The following is a 24169-nucleotide window of genomic DNA, read 5'->3' as shown; positions in this document are numbered from 1 at the left end:
TGTCAAACCTTATATTGAAGTAGAAGAGTTAACTTTCCTTGACAAGTTTGGCTCATTTCCAGATTCTTTTCTTCCATAGGCTGCCTATTTTAAAGGGATAGTTCAACATTTCGGCAAATTGGCCCATTGCCATAATCCCTATAGTTTTAGGAGTAGGTTCGTTACCTTTAATTGTCAGTGCAAGCTATATTTAGAACGGCGGAGCAGAGCCGTGAGGTAAAGAGACTGCTTGCCGAAAAACCGCCCCAGATGGGAACGCGCATCAGCTGTTTTGCATGAATTTACCTCTAAAACAACTTCTGTTATTATCTCATAGCGTGGTGAATGTGCAGGTCACAACTTGTCCACCAGAGCGTTTTGGAGTTGTTGGATTGTGTCCCATTAGCCTCCGTAGCGTAGCTCTGAGCAGCTCGCGGCTCTGCTCCACCGTTCTAAAAATAGCTTGCTCCGACAATTAAAGGTAACAAACCTACTGCTATGACTATAGGGATTATGGCAATGGGCCAATTTGCCAAAATGTTGAACTATCCCTTTAACATTGCACACAGTTGTTATTATAGAGAGCAGGTTGATGTATAGAAGCTGCATCACATGTGCTAATGCAGCCCACTGGGATCCCAGAGTTCAGATCCGTTTTTTTTCTTTTTTCTTCAGTAGTTCATGTTGGTGTGAAACCAGGCATCATCGTCTCTCTTGGCATCTTCAGTTTCTGCAGAGACGGAGGCGTCCAATTCTCTTAATTGGGTGCTTGTCCTCGTTTCACCTCTGCGGTGAGAGGAAAAGATGGAGGGAAGGCTTTCGGAAAAAGTGTCTGCTTGGCAAGTCGTTAAGAGTGAGAGGAGAGGAGAGAAGAGAAGAGAAGGGAGCAAAGAGTAAAGTTAGAGTCGTGATCGAGCTGCAAAGAAACAAAATGTCGGTATCTGTTTCCTGCTGGGATGCAGCAGGATACATCCTCCTCCCATACTTGATCTCTTCGTCGGACTTGTTAGCCGATGTGCAGCCGATACCGATATAGGAATAAATATAATATATATCTGTCCTCGTTCCAGTGTATAGATCTGCGCTCTGTGTGTGTGAAAGTCACCGATGTAAATAGAAGCCCAGTGTATTTATATAGGACTGGCAGGCTGCCTGATTGATCTGAAACGTTACCCGCCCGGGACTGCGCTGTCCTCGAGACCGCAAAACACACACGCACGCACGTCGTCCTCACACGACATAAACACGCTCATGGGCGAAAAAAAAACTTGCATGCAGATGTATAGTGGCACGTGTTTGTCAGATGCAAGCACACACTCTCAGCAAGAGAGAGAGAGCGAGGGATGCATATAAACAGCTGCTGAGGTGTTTAGGAGACAGACGACAGTGTGTGTGTGTGTGTGTGTGTGTGTGTGTTTGTGTTTGAGAGGAAGAGATGCCAATCAAATGTCTTGCGATGAAATCCCACTGTAGCTTTTTGTGAATGCCGGCGTGTTGTTGCCGCTCCAACAATAATCTGTGGATAAGATACTAAAAATACTGGATGTGTTGCCTCTGTGCTTTGATTTTCTCTCTCTCTTTCTCTCTCTGGTGTTTCTTTTTTTTTTTTTTTTCCAGTTCCCTCACGTCCTAAACTTCTCCGAATAACTAACTTCTAACTTTTCTAAATTTCACTTTGAAAGGCTGACTCTGTGCCTCTTTGGATTAACGTGTTCAAAAAAAAGTAAAGCTCGGTGTCAAAACACGGCGCTGACAGGAGCTAGCTCTGACACTAGCTCATTAGCATCGAGTCCGCATAAGCTCGCTCTTTTCAAGATCTAGATGAGGTGATCTGCTGTCGAGCCGAGCCTTTTTTCGTGCAAATAAAAAAAAAAAAACCCAAACAATACTTCCTTCGCCTCGGGGATGAGTGGGCGAGGTGGGGCTAATCTCTATGGCGTGTCAGGAGGGTTAGCGCCACACTAGCAACAGGCGTTTATAACCGACGGATGGTGATAGATGCAGAGTTTCACATACGTGTGATGGTGATGCACACAAGTTGTTTGAAGTTGTTACTGCGTTTGATCCCTCGGTTCTTTATATAGCAGCAGAGTGCTTGTTCACTTTGATTAATTTATATATATGTGTGTGTGTGTGTGTGTGTGTGTGTGTTTGTCTGTGTGTGGTTTGTCTATTTGCATTGCCTCACACCGTTTGCCCCAGCCCGTATCTGTCCGTGTGCATCATCAGCCGATTGTTTGCTGGTGTCCTGTCCGTTGTTCTCGGCCGCCCATCTCTCTCTGTTTGACTTTGTCTGATTTGTCCGTCTGCACACTCTGTCTGTCTGTCTGTCCCTAATTGTCTTTGAGTCTGTCTGTCTCTCTCGGTGTGTGTGTGTGTATGTGTGTGTGTGTGTATTTGTGTGTCCTTGCGTTAGCTGTGGTAAAAGATAGCGTGACATTTAAAACAGCAGGAATAGGCCGCTGCTAGCACTGTGTGTGCCTAAATGTCAGCTTAGCCCACTGGTTATGCCCCCCCCCCCTCGCCCTCGCCCCGTCCTGCTCCTCTTCCCTTTGTGTTTTTGTTGTAACCCTCCCTCAACCACCTGTGTTTCCCTTTAACCTCCCACCTCCATTCTTCCACTGCACATGTGCGACCTATACTTAACTCTATACCTGCACTGTTTCTGTGCGTCCAGATGTGTGTAAATCCATTGCATACTCTTGGTTTCTAAATGCAAATTCACTGACTAATGTGTGTGTGTGTTTGTGCGTTTGTGTGCATTCAGGATCATCCATGAGGACGGTTTCTCCGGCGACGATGTAAAGCAGTACAAGCCTGTCGTTTACAGCAACACCATCCAATCTCTGGCTGCCATCGTCCGCGCCATGGATACGCTGGGCCTGGAGTATGGAGACAAAGAACGCAAGGTCAGCCCTCCTTGACCACACGCTTAATAAACACATACGCACACACACACACACACACACACACAATGATATGCAGTGCAGCACAAGTTCATTTTCCAGATTCTATCACTGAATTTCTAGCGTGTCACACAACTCGAACGTGGCAACAGAAACAAGACTGTCACAGATGGAAATGTCCTCAAGATTGTTTTTTTTTATCCTCAAGTCAAAAAAACTGTTGTGTGAATAAGGCTGATTGAGGATGTCAAGCCTCAACGTGACCCACTGAGCTAATGCTCCAAATGCTCGGCTCCCGGTCCTGAATGCAAGCAAGTAGCCGCTGGACGGCTGCCATAACGACTGATGGAGTTCAGGGAGAGGGCACCGTGTGCTTTTACACAGAGTTACTGTCTTTCAGACCAAAGCACCAGGAGTCCAGCTCTTGTACTGGCCTTGATAAAGTGTCTCTGGGCAAGATACAGATCTCCTTCCTTTGCTCTGACCTCAAAACACCAACAAAACACAGCTCTCCATTCAAATAGGCAGGACTGTATATCACATTATGCCGACTGGGTCACTGCAGCAGGATAACTGTATAGTTAACACAGTATTCACACAGTAGCTTGTGTCCGTGCAGTGGATGTGTGTGCACTGTTGCCCCCAAACCACAGGACATGATGGGTCACTGGCTGCTGTGATGAATATGAAATGATGCAAATCAGATGCAAAGTCCTTCACAGTCACTAGATCGCAACCCAGCCGGACAGTTAGGGCAGATTTGGGGCTACCACCATCAAATCCAACAGAGCTCAGTGGCTTGTAGATTCAATACCAAGGCCTAACACCGAACTTTTTTAATTTGTCCCCCCCTCTGTATGTATATATATATACACTACTCACAAAAAGTTAGGGATGTTTGGCTTTTGGATTCACCTAAAATGCACTATAACCTTTACAGGTGAACTTAATTTAACCTTCTCTAAACTTTTGAATGCGCATGTCCAGTTGTTCAATGTTTCAGTGCTTATTGAATAACATGCTGTTCTCTAACAAGGTAATTAACCACAAAAATCACAAGCACCGGCTGATTTAGTGGTTCAACATTGAACCACTAAATGTTCTGGTTCAATGACAATTTCTTCTCTCCTCTCCACCATGTTAAATTTTTGACATCATGAGACCAAGACAACACTTTGATCAAATTGATCAAGTTATTGAGACATTGAGGTTTTTGTTGTGCTTTAGCCACCACTGTTGTTAGCCTTTTAATGAGAAGGATGCAATCAAACAAAAGCTTTCATGATAGAATATCACTGTAGTATGAACTTTTTATAGGGATATTCTTGTCAAATATCCCTAACTTTTTGTGAGTAGTGTATGTACAGTGGCCATGCAGTGCACTGTACAGTACTGTAGGTGGAAGGTGTTACAGTGGAGAGCTGAGGGATGGTGCCAGATCCTTAGCATTAGAGATTAACATTTTCCACCCACGCTGACGGAGAAATGATGCAGACTGTTTTCTGTTTTTTTTTTCCTTCATGCATCAGAAGTTACAGTAAAACATTTGTGCTTATCACAACAAGCGCTCATTTTCTATTAGATTAGATTAGACTGGTTATTAGATTTGAAATATGGATCTCGACCTGAGCAGTTCTGCCTGGTTAAACATGTCTCCTCTGCAGCAGCAGCAGCAGCAGTGTGCAGCTGTGTATCCGTTTCAGGAGTATAACACCCAGTTTCGTTTTTGGTTGTTATCCAACATGAATCTTTCAGGTAGAGACGACGATCCACAGCAGGAAGTGCAACATATCGATCGTTTTTTCAGATGCGCTTTGTAGAACATTTTGTAAGAAGATATAGTAATAAAAGCAGCGATAGTGACACTTTTATCTTTATTGAGGACATGAAACAGAATCAGAACATGTATTGTCTCTCATTGAAGTTGCAGAAGAGACAAACGCTTTCCTTAAAATATATTACTTTTATCAGATGCTTTTATGTCACATTTTATGATTTATACAATACATAATTTATACGATCTTTTCCCTCTCGGCATGAGCAGCTACTTTGACTCTTTTATTGAGCGTCGCCTCTTCGCCACCACTGGGTCCCTTTTTATTTATTAAAGTGTCTACATCAGCACTTATCGGGGGGGTTAATGTGAGCGGCTGCCAGCTATATAACCCTGTCATGCTCGTGCCAAAAGTCCCTCATGCCAATCTAAATTAGTTATGCATCTAAGTCCTTTTTAAATCCTAAAGCACACAAGTTCAACGTATGATACGCTAATTGAGAATTATGACTCTAATCCACTGAAGAGCATCAGCTCCGTTTTCAATATGCAGCAATGGAAAGAGGTTAATTAGATATGTAAGGGTGATGAAGACACAGTGTCGCATTATATCAATCTTTCCCCGGCCCTGTGCATCAGTTTCAGGTCCCACGGCTCTCATAATTCAGGCATCTGGAGTTGTCAAGCGGTGATTATGCTAAATGTTTTGGACCCCAGCTCTCAATAGAAAGCCAGCCAGCAGCCCAACAAGTAATAGACTCTCCTGGAAACTGCTGACTGACTGACATCTAAAGACGACGTACATTCAAATACAAGCATGTACATTAAATGGTTTCTCTAATCAAGGCTGTGTTGCAGCTCAGACACATGCTCGTATATTAGCATGCAAATCCGGCGGTGAGTGTTGCAACGGGTGTTGGGTGGTGATAGATCGTAACCATCATCACATGACAGGCCCACCACCTCCCTCCCCCTTCCTCTCCCTCCTCCTCCCTGTGGGAAATGCTGGATTATATACAACAAGAGCCGGTTGAGCTCCAGCCTGCACATCAAACGCTGAGAATAGCTGTCGACAAAGATGTGAAGTGTGATGATGATGATGACGAGGATCACGTCGGGCATAGTAATGATGATTAGTGTAGTGTGTTGCGTCCCATTTTGTTTTTGATTTCCAGTTCTACTTCCATTGATTCATTAGAGTTATAGAGAACCAGTGTTGTACTGTAAACCCAGTTGCAGCACATCTGACCTGCTGCATTACAAGAATATTGATATTTATAGTGCAAATGAACTCCAAAGAAGTTACATCTATGCACTATCTATTTATTTAACATGACCACTGGTTTAGATCAGGGGTGTCAAACTCATTTTAGTGCAGTGCAATTTGATCTCAAGTGGGCCGAACTAGTAAAATAATAGCATGAAAAAAGAACTTTGTATTGTTTTAGTACATTATTAAGATGTTTACAGTTAATGAACTATCCTTTTACAAAACACATTATGAACAACCTGACATTTCTTGCTAAAAAAATGTGCAATTTCAACTTCTTCTGTCTTCTATGTAATTTTCACACTTGGAAAATTCATCCTGAGGGCCGGATTGAACCCTCTGACAGGCCGGTTTTGGCCCGCAGGCCGCACGTTTGACACCGCTGGTTTAGATGCACAATGCAAAAACTACTAGAACATTAAGAGTTGAGTATTTATCTTGGGGATTTTCAATGTCAACCCACTGACAGCCACAGGTTGGTCTTGGGTCGACACTTTTCTTGGATATTAGAACTTCTTCTAGAACAGACAGGCTTTCTCACTTTGTCTTTTCGTCCTCTTTCTCTCACACACACACACAAACACAAACACACAAACAAGCACCCACACTAACAGACACGTGTCATTGGCTTTAACCTTATCCAAAGGCACAGTATATTTTTAATCACAACGGAGCTATTGATACCCAGAGTAGAGGGCTGAAATAACAGTACAGCTATTGATTAGGATATGATATCTGTGTGTGTGTGTGTGTGTGTTGGTGCTTGACTTTTGTGTAGCCTATGTGTGTGCGCCGTGTTTGTGCGTTTTAATATATCTTGGTATTGCATTTCTAGTCAGAGGTGAAGAGAAGGGCCCGAGGCGTGACAGATTACCGTTGCTATAGTAGAGTCATTAAAAAATGCAGTGTGTGTGTGTGTGTGTGTTGGTCAGGTGTTTATCAGTGGAGTGTCAGAGGTTATGGCCTCGTCCACTCCCCTCTCCTCCTCCGTGATGCATGTAAACCTCCTGTTGTGATGCGGTGGATGAGCTGTGCAACCAAATGATGGGAGGCACACACACTAAGAAGCAGCAGATGCAGTACTCTATATATTTTTATAAATATAAACTGAGATTAGTGTGAAAAGAATGGAAGTAAAGTGAGAAAAAAAGTGAATGTGTCTGATTTCACACATTCAGACTACACAGGGTTGTTATAGTGGCTCTTTTATTACTACAGTACACCAGAGCATGGGTGAAAGAAAAAACAAAAAAAACAAACATGCACTGTCAATAGTTGACAGCAAAATCAAAGTCACACCTGTTCCGTCTCCAGGGTGCACTGCCATGTTAATCAGAGGTGTTGAGTTGTGCAGCTGTTACAGCAAATAAACAACTTGTTAGTTTCTCTCCTGAGCAGTTTGCCTTGGCCCTGACCCCGGTGAAACAGCTGAAGCTGCTAAGTTATCTAAACCTGGTCGGCTAAGTTACAAAAGTTAACGTGTGGGGTGTGTGTTTCCACCTTCACACAGCTGTGATGTGTAGAGTTGCAATATGGGAGTTGACCTCTGGTTCCTAGAAGTATTTCTCTTCATCCTGTCTACCCCACTTCTGCTTTTTCTTTAAAGGGATAGTTCAACATTTTGGCAAATTGGCCCATTTCTATAATCCCTATAGTCATAGCAGTAGGTTTGTTACCTTTAATTGTTGGTGCAAGCTATTTTTAGAACGGCGGAGCAGAGCCGCGAGCTGCTCAGAGCTACGCTACGGAGGCTCATGAGATTTCTTGGTTTAGCTCATCAAACTCATCAAATACACAATCCAACAACTCCAAAACGCTCTGGTGGACAAGTTGTGACCTGCACATTCACCACGCTATGAGATAATAACAGAACGTTACCAGACAGAGTTGTTTTAGAGGTAAATTCATGCAAAACAGCTGATGCGTGTTCCTGTTGGGAGCAGTTTTTCAGCAAACAGTCTCTGCATTTGCCTCAAGAACAACTCTGTCTAGTAACGTTCTGTTATTATCTCATAGCGTGGTGAATGTGCAGGTCACAACTTGTCCACCAGAGCGTTTTGGAGTTGTTGGATTGTGTATTTGATGAGTTTGATGAGGGAAACCAAGAAATCCCATGAGCCTTGGTAGCGAGCAGCTCGCGGCTCTGCTCCGCCGTTCTAAAAATAGCTTGCACCGACAATTAAAGATAACAAACATACTCCTACTTTGGCCAATTTGCCAATATGTTGAACTATCCCTTTAAGTGATACCCTTGATGTTACTCAACACAAACAGACAGGAACCTCAAAACCTACCTAAGTCAGATGGGTTCATTTAATAGTATTCCAGTATAATAGACACTGTTTACAATAAAAAGAAAAGGAATTGCTCAGTGTAGTTGTGTTTTAGGACGATGTAAAAAGGTGAAGGATGACAAAAATAAAAGACACAGCTAAAAGAAGAGAGATATATTGTAGTCGACAGGAAAGTGAAAAAAAAGAATGAGAGGGAAAGAGGAAGAAAGCGGATTATTTAAGAGAGAATGGAGGGAATGTGACAGAGGACGAGAAGCAGAGACCGACCGGGCTGAGCTGTGTTTAAACTACACTCTACATTTGACTTCCCCTCAAAGTAACCAGAGGACTTTGAGACATCCTACTACTCACACACCAATAAAAGATGGAGGATAAAACTGCTCCAAACTGGGACACCTATTCCAATGTTAGGAAAGAGAAAAAACAAAACATACAATTCAATACATATCTTTTGCAACTTTGGATTATACAGATCTAAAAGTTGGCACCCACTCTTTTTTTTCACTTTTTTCCCGCTTATTTTGTGTCCTCGTCGCCATTTATTTCTCTTTTATAATATATTCAACTTTTTTTTTTGTTTTCACCTCTTCTCCTGATGACACCCCCCCATCTGTTTCTCCCAGCCTTGGCTAGTTGCTGTGGCAACCCAGTGTTTTGCCTCCTCTCAACACATTCCGCAAGCCCATGTCCAAGGGCGATGTAACACACACACACACACACACACACACACACATACACACACACACACACGTAACACTCACACAGTGATAGCGTGCTTGAAATAGATTGCATGTTGTCACTGCCGCATGAATCTTCAAACAGTTTTCACTCAGGTTTCAAAGACGATCCTCTCATCACCGCACAGATTCTGAATAATTGTCAAAATCTCTGCAGGCATTTTGCTCCTAATAAAAACTTAATTCAGATTCTGAGTGGTTTCCAGTTACTACTAATTGGCTTTTCACAGCAGTTCTCAATCAGCAAAGCATCTGTAACTAGGTCTACATCCATTTTTGTGCATTATATTATAGTTTGGATGGTGGTTTCCCTCTTCATCCACTTTAATGTTCAAAATTTGTAAGCAAAACTTGTGCTGCGCATGTTATCTTGCATCTCTGGCTAATTAGTGCCTACACCCGTAACCTAACCCAGTGTTATCTCTAAGGAGCAATTCATTCATGGGGTTATGTTATGTTAGAAAAATACTAAACAGTGGATAATGTGGCTTATTTCAATTCTGTGGGGCTGAGCTTGGATCTTGGATCTTACAATGTTAGGCTAACACTGGAGAATGCATTTCCTGAAGGAAATATGGGTGAATGCTGAAAGCTGGAAGCTGAATGAGCTGAGTAAATTGTTAAGACAATGTTGAATTAAGTGAAGAAGCTGCTGAAGCAATTTTGAAAAGATGAAACTATATCTGAAGAGTAAAAGTAAAACATGTAAGAAGGAGGCTGTATGAAATGGTTGGAAATTACTTGAATTGTTGAAGATGCCCAAAATTCATAAGCAAAACTTTGTGCTGCGTATTTTATCTCGCATCTCTGGCTAATTAGCGCCTACACCCGTAACCTAACCCAGTGTTATCTCTAAGGAGCATTTAATTAATGGGGTTATGTTATGTTTGAAATAAGCCACATTATCCACTGTTTAGTGTTTTTCTACTCTGTGGGGCTGAGCTTGGATCTTGGATCTTACAATGTTAGACTAACATTAACAGCTGTGTTGGGCGCCGTTGGATTTCGGCTCAGTGTAAATACCAGAAATCTCAGCTGTGTGCCCTAGTCGCACTGACCTAACGCAGTGGTCAGTCCTCATCTTATAAGCTGCTCTTAAAAGTACAACATACTGGTAGAAAGTATGAATAATAAAGCACAGAAGTAACATTAACATTGCCCTTCTATAAGCACCTAAACAGGTTTGTGTATATACTTTTCTAAAACTAGGACATATATATACATTATAATGCAGTTTCTGTTTTTCCATTCATATTTAGGGTGCATTTTTAATTTTTAATTAAAATAAGCAGAAAATATTTCATCATTACATAAAAACTCAGTTTATATTTGTCTGTGCACAGAAATGTTGCTTATATATCTATAAGGACTAACACCGGTGCTGTATATCGGTCCTAAATTGTTAAGGCACAGCTGAGTTTTCTTTCACCTCCGCTGTACTGGATGTACAGGACTCCTTTTGAGTAGCGTAAGTGGATCGTAAGAATGAGCCTGGAGCAGTAACTGGCTTTTATTTATTTAATTTTTTTTCTGATTGTGCACCAGCTTGTGCATTACTGATGCATCGGCCTCAGGCTTTACATTCTATACAGTAATTGCTTCAATGCGTCCTAACAATTCACCAGCCTTACATTATGTGTGTGCAATGTATGCTCAACCTTATTTGTTTAAAGCCTAGGCAGTAGTAGACAAACACACACACAGACACACACACACGCTGCACAAACAACACAAGCTGGAGATGTGGATCAACCCAGTTCAAGATATTTATTTACATTTTGTTGCAGCTTCCTAAGATTTTACCATATCAGCTTATTTCTTTGTTATCTTTCTAAACAACAGACACAACGGGGTGTAGACGAATAGTTTCCACTTCAGCCTTTTAATTTTCAAAATATTTGAGTTGGACTGATTCATCCCTCTCTCTTTTCATCGCTCGCTGTTTTTGTGGCATCTGATGGACACAATTGTAAGTAAGACAGAGGGACGGATGAAGAGAAGGAAATGAAGGAAGCAGCTGCTGCTCAACGGCAGCATGTCGTACGCGCACGTGTACGCACGCACACACACAGCATCTGATAACAGAAAAACACTTTGTGTCTCGATGGACTTTCAAACAGCAAGCGAGAGAAAGGGAAGTAGACCAGAGGGAGATGGAGGGAACACGAGGAAAGACAAGAGCAGACGAGAGTCACAGAAAATGGGATAGAGAGGAGAGGTAGCTGCCAGACAGACAGGTTGCTTCCTGCTGTTGTGGAAATCAGATATTTATCCTCAAGCGTTTGTGTGAATGAGATCTAAGGAGGAACGGTTCGTGAATTCTGATGGTGATGTTCAAAATGACGACCTCCACAGGGATGCAACGTCAGTTTTGTTAAAGGTGACGCTAGATATGACAAGTTTGTGGCCCATCATCATCGAATAACCAGTTTCTTTTGTGTGAAATGTTGCAGAGAAATACTTGTAGCCAAATAGGAAATAGGAAAATATCTTGTTTTTTTAAGAGTATAAAAGATAAACTTGATATTTTTTTAAATGCAAACTAACCTTGCAAAGACGCCAAACTTTTATAACTCCAACTCCAACTTCTTCTTTTGTTTTGTTTCCTGACCTCCGCAGCACCCTCCAACTTCATCATGCGACACATTGATAGTCCGTCCAGCCGTCAGTTTTTCTTCATGGAAAAGAAAAAAAAATTCAAATTACATCTCGGCAACAACCTTAATATAGTTTTTGTAAAATTGGTAAATTATCCCAGAGCCTAGGTGGCTCCTCTGTCACACCAGGTTAAATATCAACAGATCACATGAGAGGAAACCTGCACTAAATAGACTATGAGTTCTCTCTCCTCATCCATTATACAGACAAATCTGATATACATGCCTGGGATGTTAGAGGAGTAATTATCTCGCCTTAAAGAAAAAAAAAAAATCTAGACTATGTAAAACGCTTATCTTTTTAAAATGCATGAAATTGCATGCAGCGATTTTATTTTGATTCTATAGATTCAGCAATTGCAATACATTGGATTCATTGAAATGACTAGTATGATGACACAGTATGGTTTCTCATAGCTCTGTGCTGGAGCTCTAATTTCATGGAAGTGACTTTTGTGTCTGCTGATAAGAGGCCGTTCACAACATACAGACGAGATCTCGGCCAGAAACTTACTGTAATGTCGTTTTGTAAAATCAATTGGTCAAATTACCCAGATGCCACTGTGCAGTGAGTTCATTGTTAAAGGGATAGTTCAACATTTTGGCAAATCGGCCCATTGCCATAATCCCTATAGTCTCAGGAGTTGGTTCGTTACCTTTAATTGTCGGTGCAAGCGGCGGAGCAGAGCCGCAAGCTGCTCAGAGCTACGCTATGGAGGCTAATGGGATTTCCCCCCCTGAGGTTTCCCTCTTCAAACTCATCAAATACACAATCCAACAAATCCAGAACGCTCTGGTGGACAAGTTGTGACCTGCACATTCACCACGCTATGAGATAATAACACAACGTTACCAGACAGAGTTGTTTTAGAGGGAAATTCAGAGACTGCTTGCTGAAAAACTGCCCCCGACAGGAACGCGCATCAGCTGTTTTGCATGAATTTACCTCTAAAACAACTCTGTCTCGTAGCGTTCTGTTATTATCTCATAGCGTGGTGAATGTGCAGGTCACAACTTGTCCACTAGAGCGTTCTGGAGCCAGTTTGCCAAAATATTGAACCATCCCTTAAATAGTAACAAAATGCAACTTCACAATGGAGAAAATGATGTCAAACTGTTTCTCCTACTGATTTACTGACCCAAAAAATGTGTCTGACCCATTTTTTGTCCACAAATAAACAGTTTGAGGAAAGAGGCACAAATTTTCCATCATGATAATGATATAATAATATATAATATAATAACTTATAAAAGCTGATATTAGCCGACTTCATAATAATAACAAACAAAAAGCACAGGTGTCGTCCACCAGGTGTGTACAGATCAGATCTATATGAACGGGTTAAAGATGGACGACATTGATGATGCTGCATGTGACCTTTGGCCTGGTCACAGCTTTGTAATCATAACTGAACGTGGCGACACACATCACCAGGCCTTAATGTGTGTGTGAGTGTGTCATGAGCCAAAGCCTGTGACACACACACACACACACACTTGACATGGTTATTGATCAGCATATGTGAAGCTTTGAATTGGCTTTATGTGTGTGTGTGTGTGTGTGTATCATTATAGATTCCCTCCAGCCAGGTTAAGAAGGTCATTGTATAGACACACGCACACACATACTCACTGGTAGATGTTTGAAGTTTTTGTGTGTGTCTGTGTGTTGTTGAGAGACCGTGTGTGTGTTTGAAGTGTGCGTCAATCTGCCACCATCCTGCAGTGCTGAGCTGCCTTTGATTTTTTTCCCCCCGCACACACACACACCTCTCTCTCTGTCTCTTTCCTCCCTTTCCTCCCTCCCCTCCTCATCCTCTTGTTATTTTCAGCATCCTCCTTTTGTCTCTCCCCTCCTCACATCCTCTCTCCTTTATATTCCCCCTCTCTCCTCCCATCCTCCTCCTCTTCCTCTCTGCCTGTCCCTCTTCCTCACTTCCTTCCTCATATCATCGTTTCACCTTTTTCCTCTCTTGTCCTTCCTCCTCCTCCTCTTCTCTGCCACCTCCCTCTCTCCTGTTTCCTATTACTTTTATCTCTCTTTTAATTTCCCCCGCTTGTCTCTTCACCTTCCCTCCTTGTTAATGCCATCACAGCAGTTGTCACTTCCCATATATATCTATATTTCTTTCCTAAAACCCAGCGAGCCGTTCCTCTCCATCCATCCATCCAGTCAAACCCAATAGATCAACTCATGAGCTCTCTATAAAGCGACTGATTGGCTCGTTCAATCAATTCATCAAGACATTCAATCTGCGCGCTGCTGCGTTGAGAGGTCATTAGTCTCTTGGATAATGCAGCTGGCTAATTAACACACACACATACACACACACACACGTGGATTTTTAGGCCAGCTGTGTGTGTGTGTGTGTGTGTAATGGAGAGAGCCGAGAGAAAAGAGTCTGCATCATGAAAGTGAGATTGTCACAGCAGAGAAATGAACCGTATCCTAGCAACAGAGAGGAGGACCACGATCCCATACCTGAGATTTGGGTGGAGGGGGGGAGAGAGAGTGAGTGTTATTTCTGTGCCTTTTGTTTCCATGTGTGACTATAATTATCACACAGTGTCCTTTTCTTTTCTTTTCTTTTTTTTAATGATGTATACTGTAGCTGTAGCTTTAGCTCCTCTCACTGTATCTGTATCTGTATCCGTGAGCAACAACATCCCATCGCTTAGTTCAGCGGTTGGTTTCACCATCCTGTTGTTATAACCTTTATTTAAACTCGGAAATATATTGAGGAGCAACCTCATTTGCAATATAGCCGAGACAAAACACAAAACATTTTAAGCATACAAGCATAATCCGAAATCCGAAATACCAAAAAAGTGAAAGTGACAAAGATAAATTGAAAACAGAGAAGCAGTTGAAGGTAAAATGCAGATGCAGTTAATGGATTTAAATTGTCCTATTGATAAAAGTGTGGTAAGTTTCAGATGGTTTAGCAGAGTTTTTCCAGGCTGCAGGTGCAACAGTAAGAAAACTGGACTGAAACTGCAGTGTGAGCCAGTCCTTTGACCGTGTATGATAGAGACTTGCATTAAAAGATGCTAAAGAGTTAATGTAGGATGGTAAGAGGCCAGTGAGAGCTTAAAAAATAAATAAAATCCAGTGTACAGGTCACAATGATGGGTGTTGTAGCTGTTGCCTGTAACAAATCTTAGGGCTGAATGATAAACGGTGTTACTGTAAGTGGATGTAGAGTTGTATCTGATTAAAACTGACATAAAAGTTGCCTCAATAAGTTTCTTCCTGCAATGAAGAGGAAAGGATGATTTGTTTCTGTCTACGTTTGGCACCCGGTTCTCCTCGCTCGTCCAAACACACACCGGTTTTGCTTAATTGGCCACTCTAAATTGCCCCGTAGGTGTGAATGTGAGTATTTAAAAAAAAAAAAAAAAAAAAAAAAATCTGTGTGTGTGTGTGTGCTCCAGTCCCTGTCCAGATAGACAGACTGGGCAAAAAAAACACTGCATGCTGGGAGAGGCGCCAGCGTCCTGTGACCTTGAACAGGCTTAAGCGGTTTAGAAAATGGATGGATGGATGGATGGATGGATGTCTGACTCAGCAACATCTCAGAGATCCTCACTGTGGAGGAGGAGGAGGAAACGAGTGGGATACGTTTCCCCAAGAGAGAGAGGCAGTGTGTGTGTGTGTGTGTGTGTGTGTGTGTGTGTGTGTGTGTGTGTGTGTGTCGTTAAAATGTCAGGTTACAAGGCTGTTGTGTTTGTTGCCATGCCAACAAAATGGCAGCACAACCGGTTGCCATGTTAATTGTTGACATTAATGGTCCCCAGAGGATGAATCCTAACGACCGTGGTGGTTGTCCCCCAGCGCCATCTTTGTAGGATTTTTTTTATTTATTGTGAAATGTCGGGTTCATGTTTGTCTTCCTTCATTTTCAAAAATATAGATTTGTCTCATATTTAAAATGTCAACACGCTGAACCCAGGAGAAGATAACATCCAAACATTAACATGAAACTGTAACTGGGGGCGTATTTATATGCTAATATTAGCATTTATCTCAAAGGCATCTGCATGACTAGTGTTGTACTTTCCACATCGGTGAAGGTCCATGGATGTTAAACTGAGGTCTTATTCAGTATTTCTTTGCTTCATGCTACTTTAAGTGTTTCAGTCTTTGCAGAAAATCACTAAAATATTAAGTGAAATGTCATATTTGAGAAAGAAAAGCATTAAATATGAATGTTTGATAGCTGGGAGAAGTAAAATTTTAGCTTTTTTTGTGTGTGTGTGAATTGACTCTTTTATTAATCAACTAATAATCTCTTCACTCTACACGCTCACTGATTCAATACGTCACACAGGGTCTCCAGGTTTTTCTGTGAGTGTTGCTGCTGTTGTTTCTGCTCCTGAGACTCACTCAGGATGTTTTTGACTTCACTTAGCTGCAGCCTCTCATTGCATTACCCTTGTGTCTTCCCCTATGTGTGTCTGTGTGTGTAACTGTGTGCGAACCAACAGTGCCTTTTAGATAAAGTCTGCAAAACACGTCAGAGTGCATAACATCAGAGAGGCTCAGAGTCGGCCCTGTAGGGGAGGCAACATATACACACAACTAGCTCTCTACCAGAGCTCTATGAATTGCCCTGTAGCTCTCTAAAAACCACACACACACACACACACACACACACACAGACGCACACACACACACACACACACAGATGCACACACACACACAATACACAGCCTCTCTCTCTCTCTCTGTGCAGCTAACCTCCTCGCTGCGCTTGCCAGACTGGTGCTGCCAGCATCATATGACAGGCACATGGACCTGTCTCACCACCACGCCGTGCCACAACAACACTGCACTGCTTAGAACAGGACCATGATGCCTTGCTGCTACCGTCGCCCCTGGTTACCCAGCCCGCCAATCATTAGCGTTGGTTTTGCTCAGCAGAGGGGGAAAAAAACAACAAAAAAACCCCACTCACACTTCCAGAAATCTAACTAACTATGCATGTGTGAGCTGATCAAAACCCTTTATAGACAAACTTTGGAAAAATAAATTAAATCACAAATTTTTCCAGTTTATTTTTTGTAAAGAATAATTTAGAGCAGGGGTCTTTAACGTTTTTCAGGCCAGGGACCCCTACCTTATTAAAAAAATGTGTATTATATTAAACTGGGCCCAGTAGGCTACCAGCTTGTTATTGTGCATTCAATAGGCTACTAATAGGTTCATATATTCATGTTTTTTCTAAACGTGCACAAGGTACAGTGAGTAGGGGGCCGTCCCTCTGCCATTTATAAACACACCTTGTTCACTGATGCCAATGCCAATACCAATACCAACAATGTCTGTCAACGGCATAATCAAGCAGACAAGCTATTGAAATTGATGTTTTTATTTGAAACACAAATGTGGAAACTAAAAGATATAAAACATTGTCTAATAAACCAAAAATTCCACGACCCCCCCTGCAGCACCTCCGTGGACCCCCGAGGGGTCACGGACCCCCTGTTCTCTGATTTAGAGAGAGATCGAGTGTATGAATATAAATGTTAGCGTGTCTTATTTCCCTGCCAGTAGTTTGTTCTGGATATGTTGTGTAGAATAAATAGTTTAATGTCAGTGAGTCACTTTAATAGGCTTGTGATCGGTCAGCTGTGAAGGCAGCGCACATTTACATATCTGTGTGTGTGTGTGTGTGTGTGTGTGTGTGTCCAGTAGCAGCGCTCATCTCTGTTAGGGCGATATGTGTGTGTGTCTGTGTGTGTGTGCAAAAGTCGCATCAGGGGTTGGGAGGATCTCAGGTGCTGAAAGAGAGAGAACATGGACCGTAACTCCCCTGAGAAGGAGAGAGAGAGGGGAGGAGGAATGAAATATTCTCCCTGAGGTGTAAAGCATGATGAATAGAGTGATGGAGGAGAGGAAAGGGGAAAAAAAGAGCACAGGGAGGCAGGGAGGGAGGGAGATGGCTTGGGAGTTGGTCCTTTGGGGGTTTGCACATTGGCACATCCACTATGCCACTATGTGTGTCTCTGTGTGTGTCTGTGTGTGTGTTGAGGCTTATAGAATATATCAGGTTGATGAAGCACCCTGCGTTAATGTCATCACATTTCCATTCCTCTGCAGAAACGGGGCGAATGTCATCGTTTGCTGTTGCTGCTGTTCAGACCACAAGATACAGATACAGATACAGTGTAGTGTTCAGTGTATATACAGTAGATGCTGTTTGCAAACACACACACTCACACACGCACACACATACACAAACTAGGGCGGAGCTGTGGGATGAAACTGTATATGAAGAGAAGAGGAATCCTGCACACTGTGTAACTTGCTCAAGAATTATTTATTGCGACGTTTCAGAGCGTAGATCAGAATCGTTAAATTGTTAAATCATGATATTGTTAATGTGTCTAGTTGTTTAATATTTCTGACACATTTGATACAGTTTGTTTTCTTGTATTTTCTTGTTCTATGCTTCTTCTATAATGAATGTGATTGAAGGATGTGCATAACAGAGCCACTCCCCACAGAGAGCTTCTTCTCACTTTTTATTATTTAATTCTATCTAGGAGTATGATAATGTCAGCGTATCCATTCATATTTATCTCTCTGACACATTTGATTATTTACATTACATTAATTATGTATTTTCAATTGGATATGTGTTGTTTTCTATAATGATTTTGATTGGAAGCTGGTGCGTAATGCAGCCACTCCCCTATTTAAAGATGGCTTCTTGCCACTGTTCAGTCAGTGTTTGCCTGAAGAAGTGTCTGTTGACCGAAACGTTGCAATAAATTAATATTCTTGAGCAAGTTACACAGTGTATGGGTGGGATTCCTCTTTTCTTCACGCTCAGTCGGGATCAACTGATCCCAGTCCGACGCACCTGTAAAAAACAGATGTGCGGAGACGTCACTTCACTATGAAACTGTATTTGCCATAAGGTCAAATAAATTTGTCAGCTGGAACAGATATTCCCTGAGTGTTAATACCAGGATCATGTGGATGTAAATGAAGCCACTTTGAGCTTTTTAATGTTCTTTTATTCTTATTCTTATTATGATGATATTTTATTCGCTGAAAATATGTGTCAAAGTGCTTTTATTTAATGGCATTTCCAAGAAAATGACTCACCGCTTATCACTGTTTATACTGCTGCCATGGAAGGAAATTACACACACCGACACCGACGTACTGGTAAATGTCACTGACACCATCAGTGTTTGTTGAACTTTGTTGAAGTTTCTTATAAGTTTATAAGACGATATATACGTATATACAGTTTGTGTGTCGCTGTGTCAACTGTGTCAACTGTGTGTGTTGTGGTGTGGTGTGATGCTTGTGCGTCACACAGTTTAAAACCTCTCTGTGCAAACACTCGTCTATGTTGTTGTGCCTGAATTCTTCTCTGTTCTGTGTTCAATCTGTCAGCCAACTGCTGGTGCAGCTAATTAGGCCAGGCTAAAAATAGACACCTGACTATAAGATTAACATATCATTTTTTCCAAAGTATGGTTTTTCTCTGGGTGGAAAAGTGAAGCAGAAAACCCGGTTTCTGATTGATTGATTGGTATAAAAAAATCTATTCAAATAAAAGAAAAAAAGAATATGATTTAATGATAGTGGCACTCGCGTTTGAGGATATTGTAAATTGAAGTTCATACGCCTACAAAATAAATTGAGAAAACACATATTTTTATATTTTACAGTCAGTTTTAACACTGTGAATAGTTAATTTTCACCTATATTTGAGTTTGCCCTGCTGCCGTCCTGTGAATAGCTCTGTACCGCTGGGAACGTAGGTAGCCTGTTAATTATACCCGTCTCAAAATAGACACTAATGTAATTTAAGCAAGGCTCTGTGGCAGCGCGGCGCTTTGTGCTCCGATAGACAACTGTACTATAAAAACCAGCTTCAGAGTTTTGTCAGAGACAGAGACACAAGTGGAGATTAGAAACGTCAACGGGCACAAACTGAACCTCAATCCTACAAGCTCGGTCACATGACGACGAGCTAACACGCTAAGTGGGTGTCATGTTTTCCAATAGCTAATATTCATCATGTTAGTTCAGCGAGCTAACATGCTAACAGGGGAATGACTGATATTTTGCAGATAATTGGTCCAAAACTAAATCCTTTAGGAAAGTGTTTTTCAACCTTGGGGTCGAGACCCTACGTGGGGTCGCCAGGAATCCAAATGGGGTCGCCTGAAATGTCTAGTCATTGATTAAAAAAAAAAAATTACTGATGACAATATACTTTTGACTTGATTATTATTCTTTTTAAAATTTTGATTAAAAACACCACACACAATCTTAAACAACTATATTCTATACTTTAACTTTCTCGAATATAAATCCAGTTCAAATAAAATGCAGCATATAAAAAATTTGTGATGTCAAAATGGGGTCATGAGCCAAAAAAAGTTGGGAACCACTGCCATTAGGAAGTGGTTTTCCCACCTACGCTTCTAAAATATTTCAAGACGACGACAATTTCTATTATTTAAATGTGTCTTTTCTTTCTTTTTTTCATTTCCTCTTCTTCTCCCTCTTTTATTCGTTAATTTTCTCTCCTCTGCTTCACACGATGGAGGTCGACGCGTCCCATGCTGCTGCTGCTGCTGCTCGAGCTCAGTGCTGCACATATTAAAACAGATGGTGGTCACGACGTTGCTCTCGCTAAGCACACACAGAGAGAGGCAAAATCTTTAAATCTCTGCCTCATCGACAAACCACGGCTGCAATTATTCTTTGATGTGAGAAGAATGATGGTTGATGGCCGTGATTGGACATCATTCACATGTGTATGTGTGTGTTTGTGTGTGTGTGTGTGTGTGTGTGTGTGAAGAAACGTGGTCGTACCTGGCAACAAAGGGAACCGATTTTAAGTTCATGTTTCTTTTTCTTGTCTTCCTCTCTCTCCTTTATAAGCTGTTGTGTCCTAGTTTTCCCATTTCCCTGCACACTGAGAGAGAGAGAGAGGGCAACGGTTGTGTGTGTGTGTGTGTGTGTGTGTGTGTGTGTGTGTGTGTTTGTTCATATGTGCATGTGTGTGTTTGAGCCTGCTGTGCCTTGTATTTGTAAATTATGAAGGACGTATGAATCTATATTTTATGACTGCCTCTTATTTAGAAACCAGGCATTTGGCAGAGCACAGTGGTGCATCGGCTGCATGTGTGTGTGTCTCTGTGTGTGTGTGTGTGTTGCTGTGTGCCACTTTATGTGTATGTGTGAGTATATGTACTGTATGTGTCTGTTAATAGACACCAGGAGAGGTAAAAGGTTGCAGCAGCTATTGAATTTCACACTCATTGTTGTTGTTGTATATTTTTGTGTTGTGAGGTCAGCGCAGAGACTTGGTGTCATTCAGCGTCAGGAGATTCTTCATCATCAGTGAGGATTGTGTGGCGCTGGTGACAAGTCCAAGTTTTAGTCGCATAGATCATCGTTTTATAGTTAGTACATATTCTGATTCGGCTGTCAATCAATCACAACAAGGATCTGGACGGGAGCGGTAGACGCAGACAAACACCTGCTGCTGCTGCTGCTGCCGGAGGAGGTGTGAACTACAGTAGTAGGGATGTCACGATTACTTGTTTTCACAATTAAAGCAGAAGTAAGCGATCCGGTCGTTTTGGCTAGTGCTGCGTTCCAGGCAGGCTTTTGAAACCGTAAATTACAGCTTCAAGTCACAACTTACGACTTTGTAGCGTTCCAGGCAACCCACTCGTGTTTTTCCGACCTGTTTTACCTGTGAAAGTCACTATAACGGCCACTCGTAACTTCCGACCCGTGAACTCGTGCCAGATCAAACTGGTACAACTTCACAGGTCGGAAAAACAGGAGTTACGAGTTTCCTTGAACGCACCATAACAGTCCTCGTCCCTACGTCACCACATTCACGGCGTTCCTTGGCTGCACACACAGCCCTGCATGCCGTTCTCTCTCCTCATTGGATAAAAACTGTAGGATACGATAAATGTTTTCTCCTCGGCTCAGAGCAGAGCAGAGTGACTGACAGACCCGTGTTTCGGTCCAAACACTCTATGTAAGTGATTGCTGTCGGAAGATATAACTATTTAAGACTTATATTAACACAAATATATCACTTACTTCTGCTTTAATCGCGGTATTAAACGCCACAATTATTTCATCGTAAAGGTTCCTAAACACTGTCACTTTCCAAAAAAGATTAGTATGTGGGAACTATGTCCGCAGATCAGCAAAACAAAAAACAAAGTTACGCAACACTGTGAACAAAATGAATCATCACCTGCGGGATAACCACCTTGCTTTGTACCCCAGAGTAAAGGTAAATACACAGAAACCGGGTTAAATTATGTTAATGTCTATTTACCTAACGTAACACTGAACTGGTAGAAATTTAAATGTTAGTGTAACCCTAACCCTCAAACATTTCCTCTGAAGGATTAATAATTGGTCCTATATTAATAGATACTTTAAAGGGGAACTATGCAAGTCCACTCGCTTTTCTGCTGTTTTGGTTACGCTGCTCTCAGCCATGTGCATCTGTTTACAACGAAGCCGGCGAAAAATCAATAAATGGAGCGGTGGATAACGTTAGGCTACATAACATATACGATGTTACGGCGCATGTGTTTGTGTAGTCTTAACCGTCATGAACAAAAGGTTACGGGTTAGGGAGCGCGTTTGTGTTGGGTTGTGCAGAGAGCTGGGACACCGGGGCGGCGGCAGAGTAACTACACTGATGTTGCCAGGTTGGTTTTCAGCCATGAGACGCCAGGTGAAGACAGAGAGCCTCCGTTGTCACTCGTAATAAGTCACAAGTCATGTAGTTAACGATCACAATTACTCTTGAGCTTTTTAATTGAGGTAAAAATGTAGCATAGCCACGGGAGAAATCCTGCTTCCTCTTTAAATAATTTGTTTATATGATTGGTAATGCAATTATATTTTGACTATATTTGATTTTACACATTCATATTGTTGTAAAATTATTGAATATGACAGTTGTGATTATTTCTCTGCCAATAATCGTACCAAGAAAATCTATAATGGTGACTGACATCCCTAGTGTGAACATACAGGTGAAGCTGCTCTTCTGTCTGAGCTGCTGCAAGTCAGAGCAAAGTGAACTTTTCTTGACCTTGTTGACCTTATGGCTCCAGGAAGGAGTGAGCAGTTCTCCGTTTCCTGCCATCCTCATTACCGGGGCTGGGTTTAGCTCGCCCTCGACTCGGCCGGTGGAGTCCGAGCGGAGGTGAGCGCTGAGCGGTGTGTCAGGAGGACTGAACCATGAGCTGATTGTCAACAAGCTGACACTGGAGTGTGTGGCGGTGGCCTTGTTTTTTTTTTACTCTGGCTGCAAGTTAGTGTCAGAGGCTGTGTTGAAAAGTGTCTATTAGACATCGATGACAACACGCCCAGAGGAAACTGCAATTATCAGCTGCCATTTAGTGCAAGTTGTCATTTAAAACCTGATATTCATGCAGCTGCTGGGTTTCAAATTATAGCTAATGATAATATTACAAGTTAAACGGTAAAAAATCAGACACTTTATGGTTCAAATGATCTTATCAAATTACGGATTTCATTAGTAATTCACCATGTCGTTGCTTAAATCTTACATAATAAACTTTATTCATGATATAAAATGAACACATTTCCCTGAAGTGATGATTTAAAATGCTAAATATCAGAAGGAGGAAGGAGTTTCCAGTCACCGCCGCCGCAGCTCTTCTTGACATTAATACCATCATCTTTGAATGAAATCCTCTCTCATGTCTTCATCACATAAGTTAACGTGATGAGTTTCCTTGCGTTGTCAGTCATATATTCCCACCATATCTGAGGTGGCTGTCGCTAATCTGAAGCGCGGCGGGCCGTCCCGAATCAGAGGGGTAAATGTTCATCAGATGATTAAACCTCCACACGGTGCTGACTCAGGTTGACTCCCATGAAGTAGCACGAAGCTACTGTGACGTTGTCTTAAACCACAACACACCTCAGAGTGATAATAACACATGTTCAGTACAATATCTTGCAGTGATCAGTGTATAGTCGTTTGGCTCGTGTATAGTATAGATGGTGGGTTTGTTCAGGTCTCGTCTCAGTCAGTGTTGATGCAGTATAATTCTTTTTTTTATAGAGCTGGTTCCCTAAAGAAGTTATCTGCAGGCACTTTCAAATAGAGCAGGTCTCGACTTCCTCTTCATAATAGTATTTACAGGGACCTGAAGAGTTAGCCACCAAGAGGCAGAAACATCGAACAGAACCAGACCCGGGGTGGGTGGGGTCATCTCAGCTACAGAGAGAGAGAGAGAGATGGTAGGAAATGTCCACCATTAATAATGTTCACAGCAGCAGCAGCAGCAGCAGAAGCAATAATGACATTAAAGCTAACTTTATTTCTCTTACTGATATCAGGACTGACAGAAGCTAATAACGGTAATCATTATTAACAATTATAGTAGAATTTAGCAGCAGGTGTCAGACAGGATCAGGCGGGCAGAGGGAGGATCGCAGTTTGGATTTAAAAAAGACATGACAGACAAGAGATAATAGTCGTAATAATTACAAAAAAT

General features: G+C 41.9%; 1 protein-coding gene across 3 annotated transcripts in view; it reads left to right on the top strand.

Moving 5' to 3' along the window:
- LOC310987527 (guanine nucleotide-binding protein G(o) subunit alpha) overlaps nt 1-24169 on the top strand; it is a 106254-nt gene that overhangs the window by 24134 nt on the left and 57951 nt on the right. For all 3 annotated transcript variants that reach the window (XR_014595450.1, XM_083973833.1, XM_083973834.1), the window contains exon 3: nt 2747-2888. Coding sequence is in view for 2 of the 3 variants with exons in the window: in XM_083973833.1 (XP_083829959.1) it covers nt 2747-2888 (142 nt within the window). In the remaining variant the exon portion in view is untranslated. The remainder of the gene's footprint in view (nt 1-2746; nt 2889-24169) is intronic.

This window comes from Trachurus trachurus, assembly GCF_905171665.1.
Source record: "Trachurus trachurus genome assembly, chromosome: 6".
Taxonomy (NCBI): Eukaryota; Metazoa; Chordata; class Actinopteri; order Carangiformes; family Carangidae; genus Trachurus; species Trachurus trachurus.
This window is presented reverse-complemented; position numbering and strand designations above follow the sequence as displayed.